At 44.2% G+C, this 13,512-nt stretch overlaps 1 protein-coding gene across 2 annotated transcripts in view; it reads right to left on the reverse strand.

Annotated features, from left to right (window-relative positions):
* The window catches only part of STK32B (serine/threonine kinase 32B), a 120,614-nt gene that overhangs the window by 27,974 nt on the left and 79,128 nt on the right, over positions 1–13,512 (reverse strand). Inside the window, exons 4-5 of one of the 2 annotated variants that reach the window (XM_030449901.1) lie at positions 11,179–11,216; positions 5,006–5,095 (exon numbers count right to left, since the gene is read on the reverse strand). In XM_030449901.1, coding sequence (XP_030305761.1) covers positions 5,006–5,095; positions 11,179–11,216 — 128 coding nt within the window. The remainder of the gene's footprint in view (positions 1–5,005; positions 5,096–11,178; positions 11,217–13,512) is intronic. The other variant, XM_030449902.1, reaches the window with a different exon arrangement.

Raw genomic sequence — 13,512 nt, forward strand, 5'->3', positions numbered from 1 at the left:
ATGATACCAGGCTGCTGGGTTCAGAATGATACCAGCATTCTCCTTTCTCCTTGAAAATAAATAAATATATATGTTGTGGCATCAGTCCTTGGTGTTGAAAATAAAGAAATAGATATACAGAGAGATTCATACAATGCACACAGTAGAGACAATATTCTGATAGAGTAGCACAGCAGAGGGTGTAAAAAGCTCAGACGTTTCCAACTTTTAAATGTGTGGATAATTTGATGTATATAGGCCATTCAGAGTTCCACCTTGCTGACCCAGGCTTAGCAGATGACAGATTGAGCTGAATAAGAAATGAACTTGATTTTTGCACTTGTGTTTCAAGAATCTGGGACTGGGATGGTTCAGAGAAATATTAACTGCTTTCTCAGCACTGTGAGGAGATAATATTAATTTTCTACTTCTCTCTGAGGAGTCAATTCAAAGGTCAGTGATACTTCTTGGTCATGGCTTAAAGAGAAAAGAGAAATCAAACTACACTTTTGTTTAGAGGAGAAGTTTTAAGAGGAAAAGGAAAGCAAAACAACTTCCCTCTCCCTGAATATAAACATGGATTTCATAAACTATTGATTTACATCCAAGTGTTTACTTTTATACTCCTGTTGTAGAAGGCAAAGTGCTGCTTAAAACCAAAGTGAGGACTGGATGAGTTACAGCACTGTAACTGATTTAGCACCACCTAATACCCCTCAAGAATTTGAATATTCATACTTAACACAGTTATTCAAAGTAAACAGTTTAGATGCCATCACCTGAAGGCAGACACCACATTTAGGATGCTGTTAGTTTCCCAGGTGGCTTTCCAGCTTCTCCTGCCCTTAGTTTTGTCCTCATAAAACCCTCTGCATTGCTCAACCCCTGACCAACTTGCCCTGAAAGTTGCACAAAGAAGCCCTCACTGGCTGAACATCTGGACCAACCTTAGAGAAAAAACCTGGAGCTTCCAGCTCCAGTGAAAGAAATCCCAGCAGCAATGAAGGTGTCGTGGTCTTCCACTCCTGAAAGTAGTTTTCTACAGAAGCACCTGCCTCACTCCATCCAAAAGCTCACAGTGGCTGCAGTGCCAGTTTTCCCAGCATCTTTTTTGAGGGATTCTGTCCAAAAATATCCATTTGCTACTTGGAAGATCAGCCAAGTGTCTGGACAGCAAGTTGTTCTGCACCAGTAGTGGGTAAGTGGGGATTTGCAGGACAAATAGTGCCTGGCACATCAGAAGGAGTCTGATGCACTCCTGCCAGGCTACCAAAGATCTTGGCATCACTTTGTGCTTGCTAAAAGTGAGCAGGAGCTCCCCTGGGGGCAGAAATGTTCCATGGGGTTGCTGCAAGTCCCAGCTCATTGCCCTGGATGCCACCTCTGTGGGAGGGATCTTCAGGGAATGGGAAAAAGGGGAAGGGGAAAGGGAGGAGGAGAAGGAGGGAGAGGGAGGGAGAGGGAGGGAGAGGGAGGGAGAGGGAGGGAGAGGGAGGGAGAAGGAGAGGAGGAAAAGGAAAAGGAAAAGGAAAAGGAAAAGGAAAAGGAAAAGGAAAAGGAAAAGGAAAAGGAAAAGGAAAAGGAAAAGGAAAAGGAAAAGGAAAAGGAAAAGGAAAAGGAAAAGGAAAAGGAGAGGAGGAGGAGGAGGAGGAGGAGGAGGAGGAGGAGGAGGAGGAGGAGGAGGAGGAGGAGGAGGAGGAGAAGGAGGAGGAGGAGGAGGAGGAGGAGGAGGAGGAGGAGGAGGAGGAGGAGGAGGAGGAGGAGGAGGAGGAGGAGGAGGAGGAGGAGGAGGAGGAGGAGGAGGAGGAGGAGGAGGAGTAAAGGGAAAAGGGAAAGGGGAAAAAGGAAAAGGAAAAAGCCCAAATCAAAACCAGAGCAAAGCCCTTGAACTCAGTATGGGTTATTTTGTTTGGTTGGTTTTTTGGTTTTGTTTTTTTGGACTGAAACAGTCAAAGAAATGCTTGCAGGCCAGCAGTTTGTCTGGCAGATCTCACAGGATGGTAGGAGGTGGGGAAGCAGAAAGAGGTGAAAAGCATCTGTAGACAATAACTTCTTCCCTGATCTCCTGAGGTTTTCTAGGTGCTTGTGTCTTTCTTTTGAAAGAGCAGAGCCAGAACCATCTCCCTGCTCCCAGCTCAGTGCTTAATCCCTTCAGCTGGGGCACTCGGAGTGCAGAGCCAGCAGGATGGGGGGGGATTTATTTCAGCATCTCAAAGCCTCACTTCTTCCTTATCAGAGCAACCAGCAGCTTGTGCTGGCATCCTGGTGTTTCCTTGGGATCCAAAGGGCAGGTAGCCACATCAGCAGTAAAACTCTGGAGATAGGTAGGAATAAGGGGGGGGATTTTTCAAAACCTCACCCCTGCACTCAAAAAAAAAAAAGCAAGAAGGTGCAAAAGGTTATTTAACTTCAGCTCTTTGTGTAATCTCAGAGCACTGTTTAGCTTGAATGCAATGAAAACCAAGGTTGAACACCTCTGAAAAGCCAACTACAGATTTGTCCCTGCTGTATCATAAGTAACTCAGGAGCAAATTTAGCCCACCAGGATATTTTTACCTCTAAGCTTGATATCAGGACATCCACTCCCTGTCCTCTGACTCCAGTAGTGCTTCCCACAGTATTAATTAATAAATACAGATGACTGGACCATTTTAGAAGCTCAGTGAACCTCTGTAAATGCACACTCCTCTGCTAATCTCACTTGTACAACCATTATTCACAGTGACAGCAACCTAGGAAGGCAGCTGTGGAAATTTGAGATAACAAGCCTGCAGGGTAGAAAGCTGAATTTTTCTTCCACATAATTTGCTGCTGATTTTATTAGCTTTGGATTTTTTTTTTCCTAATGTATTTATATAATAAAACATATTCTGTTGGTTTGATTTGAAGTAAAGGGGGCTAACTTCAGCCTCTGTGGAAGGAAACAGAAAGCCTCTTATTCTCCCTAACCCTCTTAACACCAGAAACAGAAAAAAAATCTCTGAACAAACCCTAACCCTCTGAATTTATAATCTGCAAATGGAAAGGTTTTTAACACTCACAAATAATATAAGGTAGAATGGAAATTCCATGATTCAAAAAGAAAACATTCCAGTGAGCAAAAAGCATGCTTCAAATACATCTAAATTATGCCAGAGTGAGAAGCAAACCAAAGGAGGTAACTGCAATGTTTTCTGAGCAGGTTTTAGTATTTATTTTCTTTATTATTTGATTTTTAGTATATTATTTTGTTTATTATTTTGTTCTGGAGCTGACTAACCAGTTGCAGGGGGGAAAGGGTGAGTGCTGCCCAACACAGAGCACGTTACCTGAGACACAAAGAGATTCCTTGCAATCTGCATGAGGGACCTATATAGGAAACATCATTTTTTGGTTTATTTCCTTCACCTTTAAAGGTGGAATGGCACTGAAAATGGCCCAAAAACTACACAAGTGCTTCCATCCAGGGAAATGTGACTTCCTTTAAACACAAGACCTAAGGAATAACCTTCTGCAGGAAGGAAGGACCACAGCTGAATATTCCAGGAATAGCTTGAGGCCTGCCCTGCCCTGGATTTTCTGGACAGCATCCTGGTGAAATTTGGAGGAGGTCCCCCCAAAGAAGGGCTTGGACCCTTCTTGGCTCCAAAAGTCAGCTAGGTCTCAAAGGACACTTGGAATTCTTTGCCAACCTAGGAAGGTGGAGGCCAGGAAGATGCTCAGAGGGCTGGAGCAGCTCTCCTGTGATGAAAGGATGGGAGAGTTGGGGTTGTTCAGCCTGGAGAAGAGAAGACTCTGGGGACAACTTACAGCAGCCTTCCAGGACCTGAGGGGGCTCCAGGAAAGCTCCAGTGCCTGGAGTGGCTTCAGGAGAAATCCATCCCTTGCTATCTCCCTGGGAACTACAAGGGGCAGTGTGAGTTGGTTGATGCCAAAACCACATCACAGCTGAAAAGGTGACTCTGTTGAGGTGAGTTGGTTGATCCAATCAATCCAAGTTGATCCAATGCTTTTTAAGCCATTAAAAAAAAAAAAAAAAGGAAGTCTGCATTCCTGCTTTTTGGGTAAATGCTTTACTCCTATGTTAATATGCAGAAGTATTGTAACACGATGGCCTTTTGTTCCCCAAGTGACATTTTCAGAATGGGGACATTCACCAGCATTTTACCTGGAGTGTTAGATGTGCTCTGAGCATGTCTGCCAAAGAAAGGCTCTTGGAGACATTCAGATCTCTTAAGTCTGCTTCCCAGAACCCAAATAAGTTTAGTCTGAAGCAAATCATCTCCCCAGGCAATGGGTGGTGGCCCTGCCCATGCAGGGGAGCTTGGATCTTGATGATCTCTAAGGTCCCTTCCAACCCAAACCATTCCATGGTTACATCCACAGGCACAAAAAGGAAAAGTCACCCCTATTCCTAGTCATGGAAGTTGGCTAACTTTGATGGGACAGGGAACCTTGAGGAAATCTTTTTCCTTTTCCTTCTTTCCTTCAGCTGGAGGGGAAGTTTGAATTATTAACCTAGCCAGGATGCTGAACATTTAGACACCTGAGGACCAGTGAAGTTGATTTTCCTCTCCTAGCCTTCAATCTATGCATTTAAATGACATGATTAAAATATATAAGATGCCCTCAAAAACAGCACTTCCTAGTTACATAGGAATATAAGACATATATTTGAGGAATGAGGCATAGGAAAGTGATGAAGGTTGGGTCTAGAAACTTTTGAGCCAATGTAGATTGTAGCCACAGTGGTACAAATATAATTTTTTTTTTGTCTCCAGCTCTGGAAGTTTGCAGAAAGCATCACAGTAAAGACTCCTCTGAGTTTGCTTCACAAAACCAAACAGAACCTGATGAAAAGCAGTGTGGAGACCAAACTCCTGCCCATTCCATCCAACACTTTCCATTGCTAACACATAGATATGGTCACAAAAGAGAAGTTGATGCCATTCATTTTATGCTTTTACAACTTAAAAGCCTTTTCATGTGCCATTAGCCAACATTAATGTGTGTTTTCTCACAATTTTAAATTGTCCTGAAAACTTACCCATATAGGGTTTTGTGCCAGCCATAGAGGAAGCTTTTTCAGAGCCTTTCACTATAGTTGCTATGTTAAAGTCTGTGATATGAACATGTCCTGCAAAAAAGAAAAAAAAAAAGAGAAGTTAAAACATCATATCATACAATTATTCCTTCCCATTTAACATTTAAGTGATAAAGGAAATAAACTGAGCTGGAAAGGCTCACAACAGTTTATAGAACTTGCTAATTAATAGAAAAATCATATCATAAGCCAAATGATGGATTTTTTTTTGCAGGGGGGTAGGGACTGGCTGAGCTTCAAGATCCCTTCCAACCCAAACCATTCTGTGATTCTGTTTTCTGCCTTTTTTTCTCAAAAACTCTTTCCATTTTCTTGACACAAGAGTCCCAGGAAGACATCTGTCCAGGGCAGGCAAAACCTGGCAGCAGATAGAAGCCATCACTTTATAAGGGGTGGGAGGTGTTGGGCTGCCAGAACAAGAATTAAAGTTCACAGCCCAATCTGGCATCAGATTTTGAGGGTTTTTTCCTCCTTCCTGGTGGTCAGAGCACTTAGCAGGTTTGCAGCTGATTTCTACAGAATTAAAGCACTGTGGCAAAAGGCTTGTGGAAAATAAGACCTGAACCCCGTTCAGTCACCTCATGGCAGTGGTTTTAAGCAGTTCCATTCACACAGTGGAATGAAAAGCTGCAAGGATCTCAGCAGAACAATGTTTCTTTTCTTTCTTTCTTTTTTTCTTTTTCTTTTTTAACAGATTAATATAAAGTTGTGTCATTTAAATGACAGCATGAGAAGTGATGCTCCCTATTAGGGTGCCAGTATGATATCCTGGTGCAAAACACCCATCACACTTTATCCCTTCAGACTGATCCAAATAGCTGATTTACAGTGAAAATTGCCTCTCCCCAGCAGTGCATTGTTTTCTCTCCCTTTTATTAATTTTTTTTTACATTTAACAAAACCAAAACAGAGCCACCTGAAGGATTGTGACTGATGGCTTTTGTTAAAAATGCCTTTCTGGAAGGTAAGGGATGGGTTGGGAAGAAAGGTTCCTCCTGGGGACCATGGGCTGGATGGGAGGCACAGGGAAAAGTTTTGTCCAGGACTAAGGCAGAGCTGGGGGTGATGGGGAGGGAACCCCTGTGCCTGTGGGGTTGGAACTAGATGATCTTAAAGGTTCCTTCCAACCCTGAAAATTCTGTGATTCTAAATCCTGCAATTCTAGAAGAGTTCTTTTGGAAAAAAAACCCCAATATTTCAAAACACATAAAAGAAAACACCTTTCTTGAAGGGCAGGGAACTTCTACAACTTGCTGTCCCATCAGGTTGTTGGGGCCAATATCTGCAATAGCTTCAAAGAAACAGTAGACAAATACATTGAAGATTTATCCAGATTCTAAAGGGATGCATAGAGATATTGTAATATCATTAAAAAAAATGTGGGGGATGGGAAGCAGTGAAACATTCAATGACCTTCTGGAAAAGGGCATGCTCTATGGATAGAATACTAGAATTGGCTGGGTTGGAAGGGACCTCAGAGATCATCAAGTCCAACCCTTGATCCACTCCCGCTGCAGTTCCCAGCCCATGGCACTCAGTGCCACATCCAGGCTCTTTGGAAATATCTCCAGACACGGAGAATCCACTACTTCCCTGGGCAGCCCATTCCAATGCCTGATCACCCTCTCCAGAAAGAAATTCTTCCTAATCTCCAACCTAAACCTCCCCTGGCACAACTTGAGACCCTGCCCTCTTGTCTTGTTGAAAGTTGTCAGCATCATCTCCTCTTGCTGAGGCCTTGGGTCTGACCCAACAGGATTAATTCTTCAGCAAACAAACAGGGACCTTGCTGGGTCTTGAAACAATGTCCTGAAAACTTTGCCTGAGAGGAACCCAAACCCTTGCAAATTTTTCTGTAACCAGAGTGTGATAATGGTGTGGTCACTCTGCACAACACAAAACCTGGGTGCCTAAGTAGAGCTTCCTAATTCCTGGAGAAAAACCAGAAATGTGAACATCAGTGGTTCTACCAAGCAACTCTAAAGATAATGCCATTATCTCTGAAAAAAATATATGAATCTGTGTGGCTCTTCTTGTTTCTCTGCATTTTAGGGTGTTCCATCACTGCTAACAGATCATGGGAGGGTTTAAAGACACCTTTGATATGTCAGAAAAAAATACAGTCTGGACCAGACTTGCCAGCTTTCATTTCTAAATGATGTCATTTCAGTTATATTCTTCTAAACCATTCAAGCAAAAGGAAGAGCAGATTGCTGTTATTAGGAGAATTCTACAATGATTTCTCTGGAAAAGACAATAACATCTCTCTGAACTGCCTTCAGCTGTGACTGGCTTAATTCTGTTTCTGCTGCCTATTAGCAGGACAGAGAACTACTAAATGTAGATGTTAAAGAGGAAGAGTTTCCTGGAAAAGCTAAGAGAGAAATGTAACCCAAAAGCTTTCTGGACAATATTCATTTCCTTAGGGAGGTCTGATCCTGGTTCAGAGCATGAACCCTGGAACCACCCCTACTTTGTCTCCTCAGAGTAGAATCATTTAGGGGATGGAGATGGGATGGAGATGGGATAGAGATGGGATAGAGATGGGATAGAGATGGGATAGAGATGGGATAGAGATGGGATAGAGATGGGATACAGATGGGATACAGATGGGATACAGAACCTCTCCAGGAGACCAGGCAAATATCTTCTGGTAAGGACTGGACACCATTTCAAATAGCTGATTATTCAGTTCTAATGTAGCATTAAGTTTCTTGTGGTCATCAGACATTTGTTTCCATTGGTACATAGAACAATCCTTGAATAATTTGGGTTGGAATGGACCTCTAGAGTCATTCAGTCCAATCAGAACCTGTGCTCAGCAGTGTGGAGTTGTGGCTTTGCTGAGAAATCTGTGGGGAAATTCAGGCTTCCTCTACCAGAATGGTTTTGAATATGTTGTATATACATATATATTAGTTGTTTGGGGTTTTTTCCTTGTAAATTACATTGACCATTTTTATGGGTTAAGAAAAATCTCCTCTTTTCACTACTTTATTCCTGAGGGATGTTCCTGAAGCCATCCAGACAAATTGTAGTGAAACCAGTTTGAATGAGCAGAAATATCTCTAAATCTTGGTAAAGGTTGTGACAGTCAGTTTTACTGCTTGACAACGTGAAGCCATGTGAATGTCATAACCCTACAATTTGACTTCAGCCCAAAATAGGTTTTTTTTCCTCGAGGTCATCGAAATCTAACACACTGAGACAAACACTGAAATGTTGTGCATAGCCAATCCCATAATATTTCATGTAAGCACAGTTTGTTTAATGAACTGTAAGAAAGGCCTAAGGGTAATGTCAAGTGTATGGGAAACTGTTGTGCCATGTTGGAGGATAAAATAAAGTTCTTTCCTGTCCACCTGGTTAGAGTCATATCAGGTGAATTGGTTATGCTTCCTCTACAGCTTGGCATATTTATGGTGCATATATTCAGGATATTTTTGCACTAAGTGAAGCCTGATGGTGCTGTAAAAATGATGTTATCATAGAATCCTAGAATTGGCTGGGTTGGAAGGGACCTCAGAGATCATCAAGTCCAACCCTTGATCCACTCCCGCTGCAGTTCCCAGCCCATGGCACTCAGTGCCACATCCAGGCTCTTTGGAAATATCTCCAGACACGGAGAATCCACTACTTCCCTGGGCAGCCCATTCCAATGCCTGATCACCCTCTCCAGAAAGAAATTCTTTCTCATCTCCAACCTAAACCTCCCCTGGCACAACTTGAGACCCTGCCCTCTTGTCTTGCTGAGAGTTGCCTGGGAAAAGAGACCAACCCCCCCCTGGCTCCAACCTCCTTTCAGGGAGTTGGAGAGAGTGATGAGGTCTCCCCTGAGCCTCCTCTTCTCCAGCCTCAACACCCCCAGCTCCCTCAGCCTCTCCTCACAGGAATTCTGCTGGATCCCTTCACAGCCTCCTTGCTCTTCTCTGGACCTGCTCCAGCACCTCAATCTCCACCGGAGCTTCCTGAGGGGCCCAGAACTGGACACAGGACTCAAGCTGTGGCCTCACCAGGGCTGAGCACAGGGGCAGAATCCCTTCCCTGGACCTGCTGGCCACGCTCTTCCTGAGCCAGCCCAGGATGCCATTGGCCTTCTTGGCCACCTGGGCACACTGCTGGCTCCTGTTCAGCTTCCTGGCAATCCAGACTCCCAGGTCCCTTTCTGCCTGGCTGTTCTCAAGCCCCTCTGTCCCCAGCCTGTAGCTGGGGCTTAATCAAGGCTTTTATGTACTCCACTGACAGCATTTTGCAAAACATACAGCTCTGAGGTGAGAATCTAAATTCTGGAGTCCCCAATATGGACCTCTTTGAGTGTGTCCAGAGAAGAGACACAAAAATAAGAGATGTGGAGCATCCCCCCTATGAAGCCAGGCTGAGAAAGTTGGGGTTGTTCTGGAGAAGAGGATAAGAGCCTGGAGAAGAGGAGGCTCCAGGGAGAACTTGGAGTGGCTTTCCAGTACCTGGAGGAGTCCTACAGGAAAGCTGGGAGAGGTTTTTTGCCGCGGGTGTGTAGTGAGAGAACAAGGAGCAGTGGTTTCAAATTTAAAGAGGGAAGATTTAGGTTAGACAGTAGGAAGAAATTCTTTCCTATGAGGGTGGTGAGACCTTGGCAGAGGTTGCCCAATGATTTTGTGGCTGCTCCATCCCTGGAAATGTCTCAGGACAGGTTGGATGGGGCTTGGAGCAACCTGGGCTGGTGGGAGGTGTCCCTGCCCATGCAGGGGGGTTGGGACTGGATGAGTTTAAGGTCCCTTCCAACCCAAACCATTCCATGATTTCATGATGCTGAGATTCTCTGATCTTTAAACTTCTAGGTATTAGTCACCAAAGAGGAACAGACACTGGTGTGTAGTGCAGACACCTAAAATAGCTCAGATGATGTAAAACATCTCTATGTCTTTCAGTCATCTGTAAAGGAAGCCTCTGGTGACAAGCATGGTACAGACACCTCTCCTACTGACTGTCACCTCCTGTAGTGCATTGAAGTGTGTGGATCCTTATCCAGGTGGAGAGAATTACATCTCCTAATCACATAGCAGGGCTTTGAACCAAGGATCCACAAGCTGATTAATTCTGCTGACCAAGGTCTGTCTGCAAGTCAGGAGCAGCTTGGTTGTTTCACCAATGCAGGTGTGCTGCGATGGAGCACAACACTCTGATGTTTTGCAGAAAAAAAAAAAGTGGGCTTTCCATCCCAGAATTTCCAAGCTGGCTGCAGATAATTCTGTGGCTGATCACACACAAAAAACCCCTTCATTTTGCAGCATTCACTCTGGTGTAGCTGCTTCTCTCCAATACTTAACCCCCATGGGCAAGCTCTTGGAAGAGGCTGATTTTGTGCAGTAATTGACCCCTTGATGAAGAGCAAGGAGGGATAACAGCAATTTTACTTCAAAGGCTGTCAATCAAAAATTTAAGACACTCCTGGCCATTTCATGTTGCCTTTGACATCTTGAATGACATCAGCAGGACTTCAGGGCACGAGATTTCTATTCTATGCTTATTTGCTGATGTTTATCTCCAGGGAACATTAACACTTAAGGGCCTGAAGAACTAAATTATAGAATCACAGAATGGTCAGGGATTGGAAGGGACCTCTGAGGGTCACCCAGTGCCACCCCCTGATAGATCAGGATTCCCTGGAACTGGTGTGAGAGGAATACATCAAGGTGGGTCTTGAACATCTCCAGGAATGGAGACTCCCAAACTTCCCTGGACAAACTATTCCAGCCTCGTGTTACCCTCAAAGTATTTTCTCATATTTAATTTAAATCTCTTGTGTGCCAGTTTGTGTCCATTACCCCTTGTGCTGTCACTGGACACCACAGAGAAGAATCCAGACCCCTCCTTCTGACACTCACTCTTTGAATATTTATAAACATTGATAAGATGCCCCTCAGCCTCCTTTTTTTTAAAAAAAAAAACAAAAAACAAACCCAAGGCCCTCTTAGCCTTTTTTCACAGGGTAGATGCTCCAGTCCCTGAACCATCTTGCTGGCCCTGTGCTGGACTCTCTCCAGTAGTTTTTTTTTTTGTCCTTGAGCTGGGGAGCTGATTTACAAAGCATGTCATTCTCAAGAATTTCTGAAAGAAAGGAGTCAATATTCACTTACCATGCTCATCCAGTAGTATGTTGTCAGGCTTGATGTCCCTGTAAAATAAGGAAAGGAATGCATTACATCTCATGCCCAAAGAAAACCTGCAGTTTTAAAGCTTTCCCCATCTGTTTATGAGGGCTGAGTCCCTTTAATCATCACAAAACTGATGAAAAGCATCTCAGAAATAAAGGCAAATTATTTTTATCTACATCTTCTTGCTGCCCAGAGCAAACACAAGTGATAAAGAGGCTCCCTAGGTTTCCATTTCATGTGGGTTTGTGTTCATCTGGTTAGCATTGGCAGGGATTTGGTTTTCAAGATTACCTACTTTATTCTTCATAGCTGAAATGGAAGATCTGTATCCAGGAGGTGCCTGGTTGCCTCAGGGTCTCAAGAAATCATTTAATGGAAACCATCAGGGATCTGCCCTTTCTGCCAGCCCTGTGCTCACAGGCACACTCACATAGTGCAGAGCCTCTCTGATGCTCACTGGGTAAGTCCAGCAGCTCTCCTTGTAGCCCCTGAAGCTCCAGGTGGCTGTCTGGACCAGCAGGAATTATGCTGGAGATTGTGGAGGATGGAGATAAGAGAATCTTTCAGGTTGGAAAAGACCCTTGGGATCATTGAGTCCAACCATCATCCCCACACATCCACAAAGTTCTCCCCCAACACCACATCTAAAGGAGCCTTAAACACCTCCAGGGATGGGGACTCAGCCACCCCCCTGGGCAGCCCATTCCAGCTGGTTCTGAGCTGATTCTGATGAGCTGAAGCATCAGCTCAGCTCTGCTCTTGGCACAAGGTAACTACACAGCCCCAGAGAGCTGAGTTCCAAGCTCATGTTCTGTTACTTCCAGCCCTGTTGCTGTCAGGATGGATGCACTTAGCATCCAACCATTGCTGGGCATTCCCACCCTCTTACAGAATCATTCAGGTTGGAAAAGACCTCCAAGATCACCAAGTCCAACTTCCAGCCCATCTCCACCAGCCAACTAAACCATCTCCTCAGGTGCTACATCCACATGTTTTTTTGGATAGTGACCCCAAACCAATACCCTGAGTATCCTCTTCCAATTCCTGACCACTCTTTCCACATGGAAAAAACTCTTTCTTGGTCCAGTAGCATTGCTTAGGGTGCAGACTTATTCTGGAGGAAACCCATCTCTTCCCTTTGCCAGCATGGATCAGTCCCTGGTTTGGCTCATCCTGGGGAATCATCAATGACTCCACCTCACACCAACCTCCTCTCAGGCAGCTGTTGAAACCAACATGGTCTCCCCTCAGCTACATCTTCTCCAGATTAAACAATCCCAATTCCCTCAGCCTGTGCTCCAGGACCCTTCCCCAGCTCTGTAGCTCTTCTCTGGACACACTCCATCCCCTCAATGCCCTTCTTGGAATAAATACAGGATCTATAAGGTGAGGCCTCACCAGTTCCCAGTACAGGGGGACAAACATCTCCCAGCCACTCAGTGGTTGTCCTCATTTTAAAGCTCTCCAGAAGCAGCTTCTCAGAAGTTCCAAAGACTTTTTAGAGGAGGGAGGACACTGCTTTGCTCTTTTGTACCACTGGGTTCAGGGCAGGGAGGGTTCAACATGGTCAATGGGGAGACCTGGTAGTTCTGGGACCATTGCAGTTAAAGTTACTGGAAGGATGCAGAATGCTTGCAGCATCTGTTACTCAAAAGACAGCCATTTCCTTTAAATACCTACTCTAGTTAAATTCTTTTAAAGAGCAGAAACACTGTTTAGGTAGGAAGGTGGATTTAAAAGATAAAACCTCTTTAGCTAAGCAGTTTAAATTCAAACTTGTTAAGTAAGTGAAATTCAGGTTTTGACTACACATCAGTTTTGCAGAAAGTATTTTTCCCCTTAGCAAGCACGTTCAGACAACAGAGTGTGAAATTCAGGGCCTTAACTTCAGGGGGCTCCTGTTACACCCGTCCATTTCTAAGAGAATGATTTGAACCACTAATTTCATAATTCAAGTGTCTTGAACCAGCTTGAGAGAGAAATTGAAAGACTTCTGCAAAGTCACTCACAGCTTGGATCCACAGAAACCCTGGGCTGCCCTCCAACCATTCACCACCCAGTGACCACCAGAGCTGTGGCAGTGTCCTTGACACTGATTTCATCAACACAACTTTCTCAGTCTGCACCAGTGCTACCCCAACTCTTTTTACACACAGGAAAATCAGAGGAACATAGAAATGGGAGTAGAGAAACCTTCAAAGTCTTTGCTCAGCAACAGGACCAGGCACAACTAATATAGCACCTGGCCCAAGAAACTCAGAGGTGTGAATAAATAAGAAAAAAGAAAAAAAAGAAAAAAAAAAAAGGAAAAATCAC

The sequence above is a fragment of the Calypte anna genome, chromosome 4A (assembly GCF_003957555.1).
Source record: "Calypte anna isolate BGI_N300 chromosome 4A, bCalAnn1_v1.p, whole genome shotgun sequence".
NCBI classification, from domain to species: domain Eukaryota; kingdom Metazoa; phylum Chordata; class Aves; order Apodiformes; family Trochilidae; genus Calypte; species Calypte anna.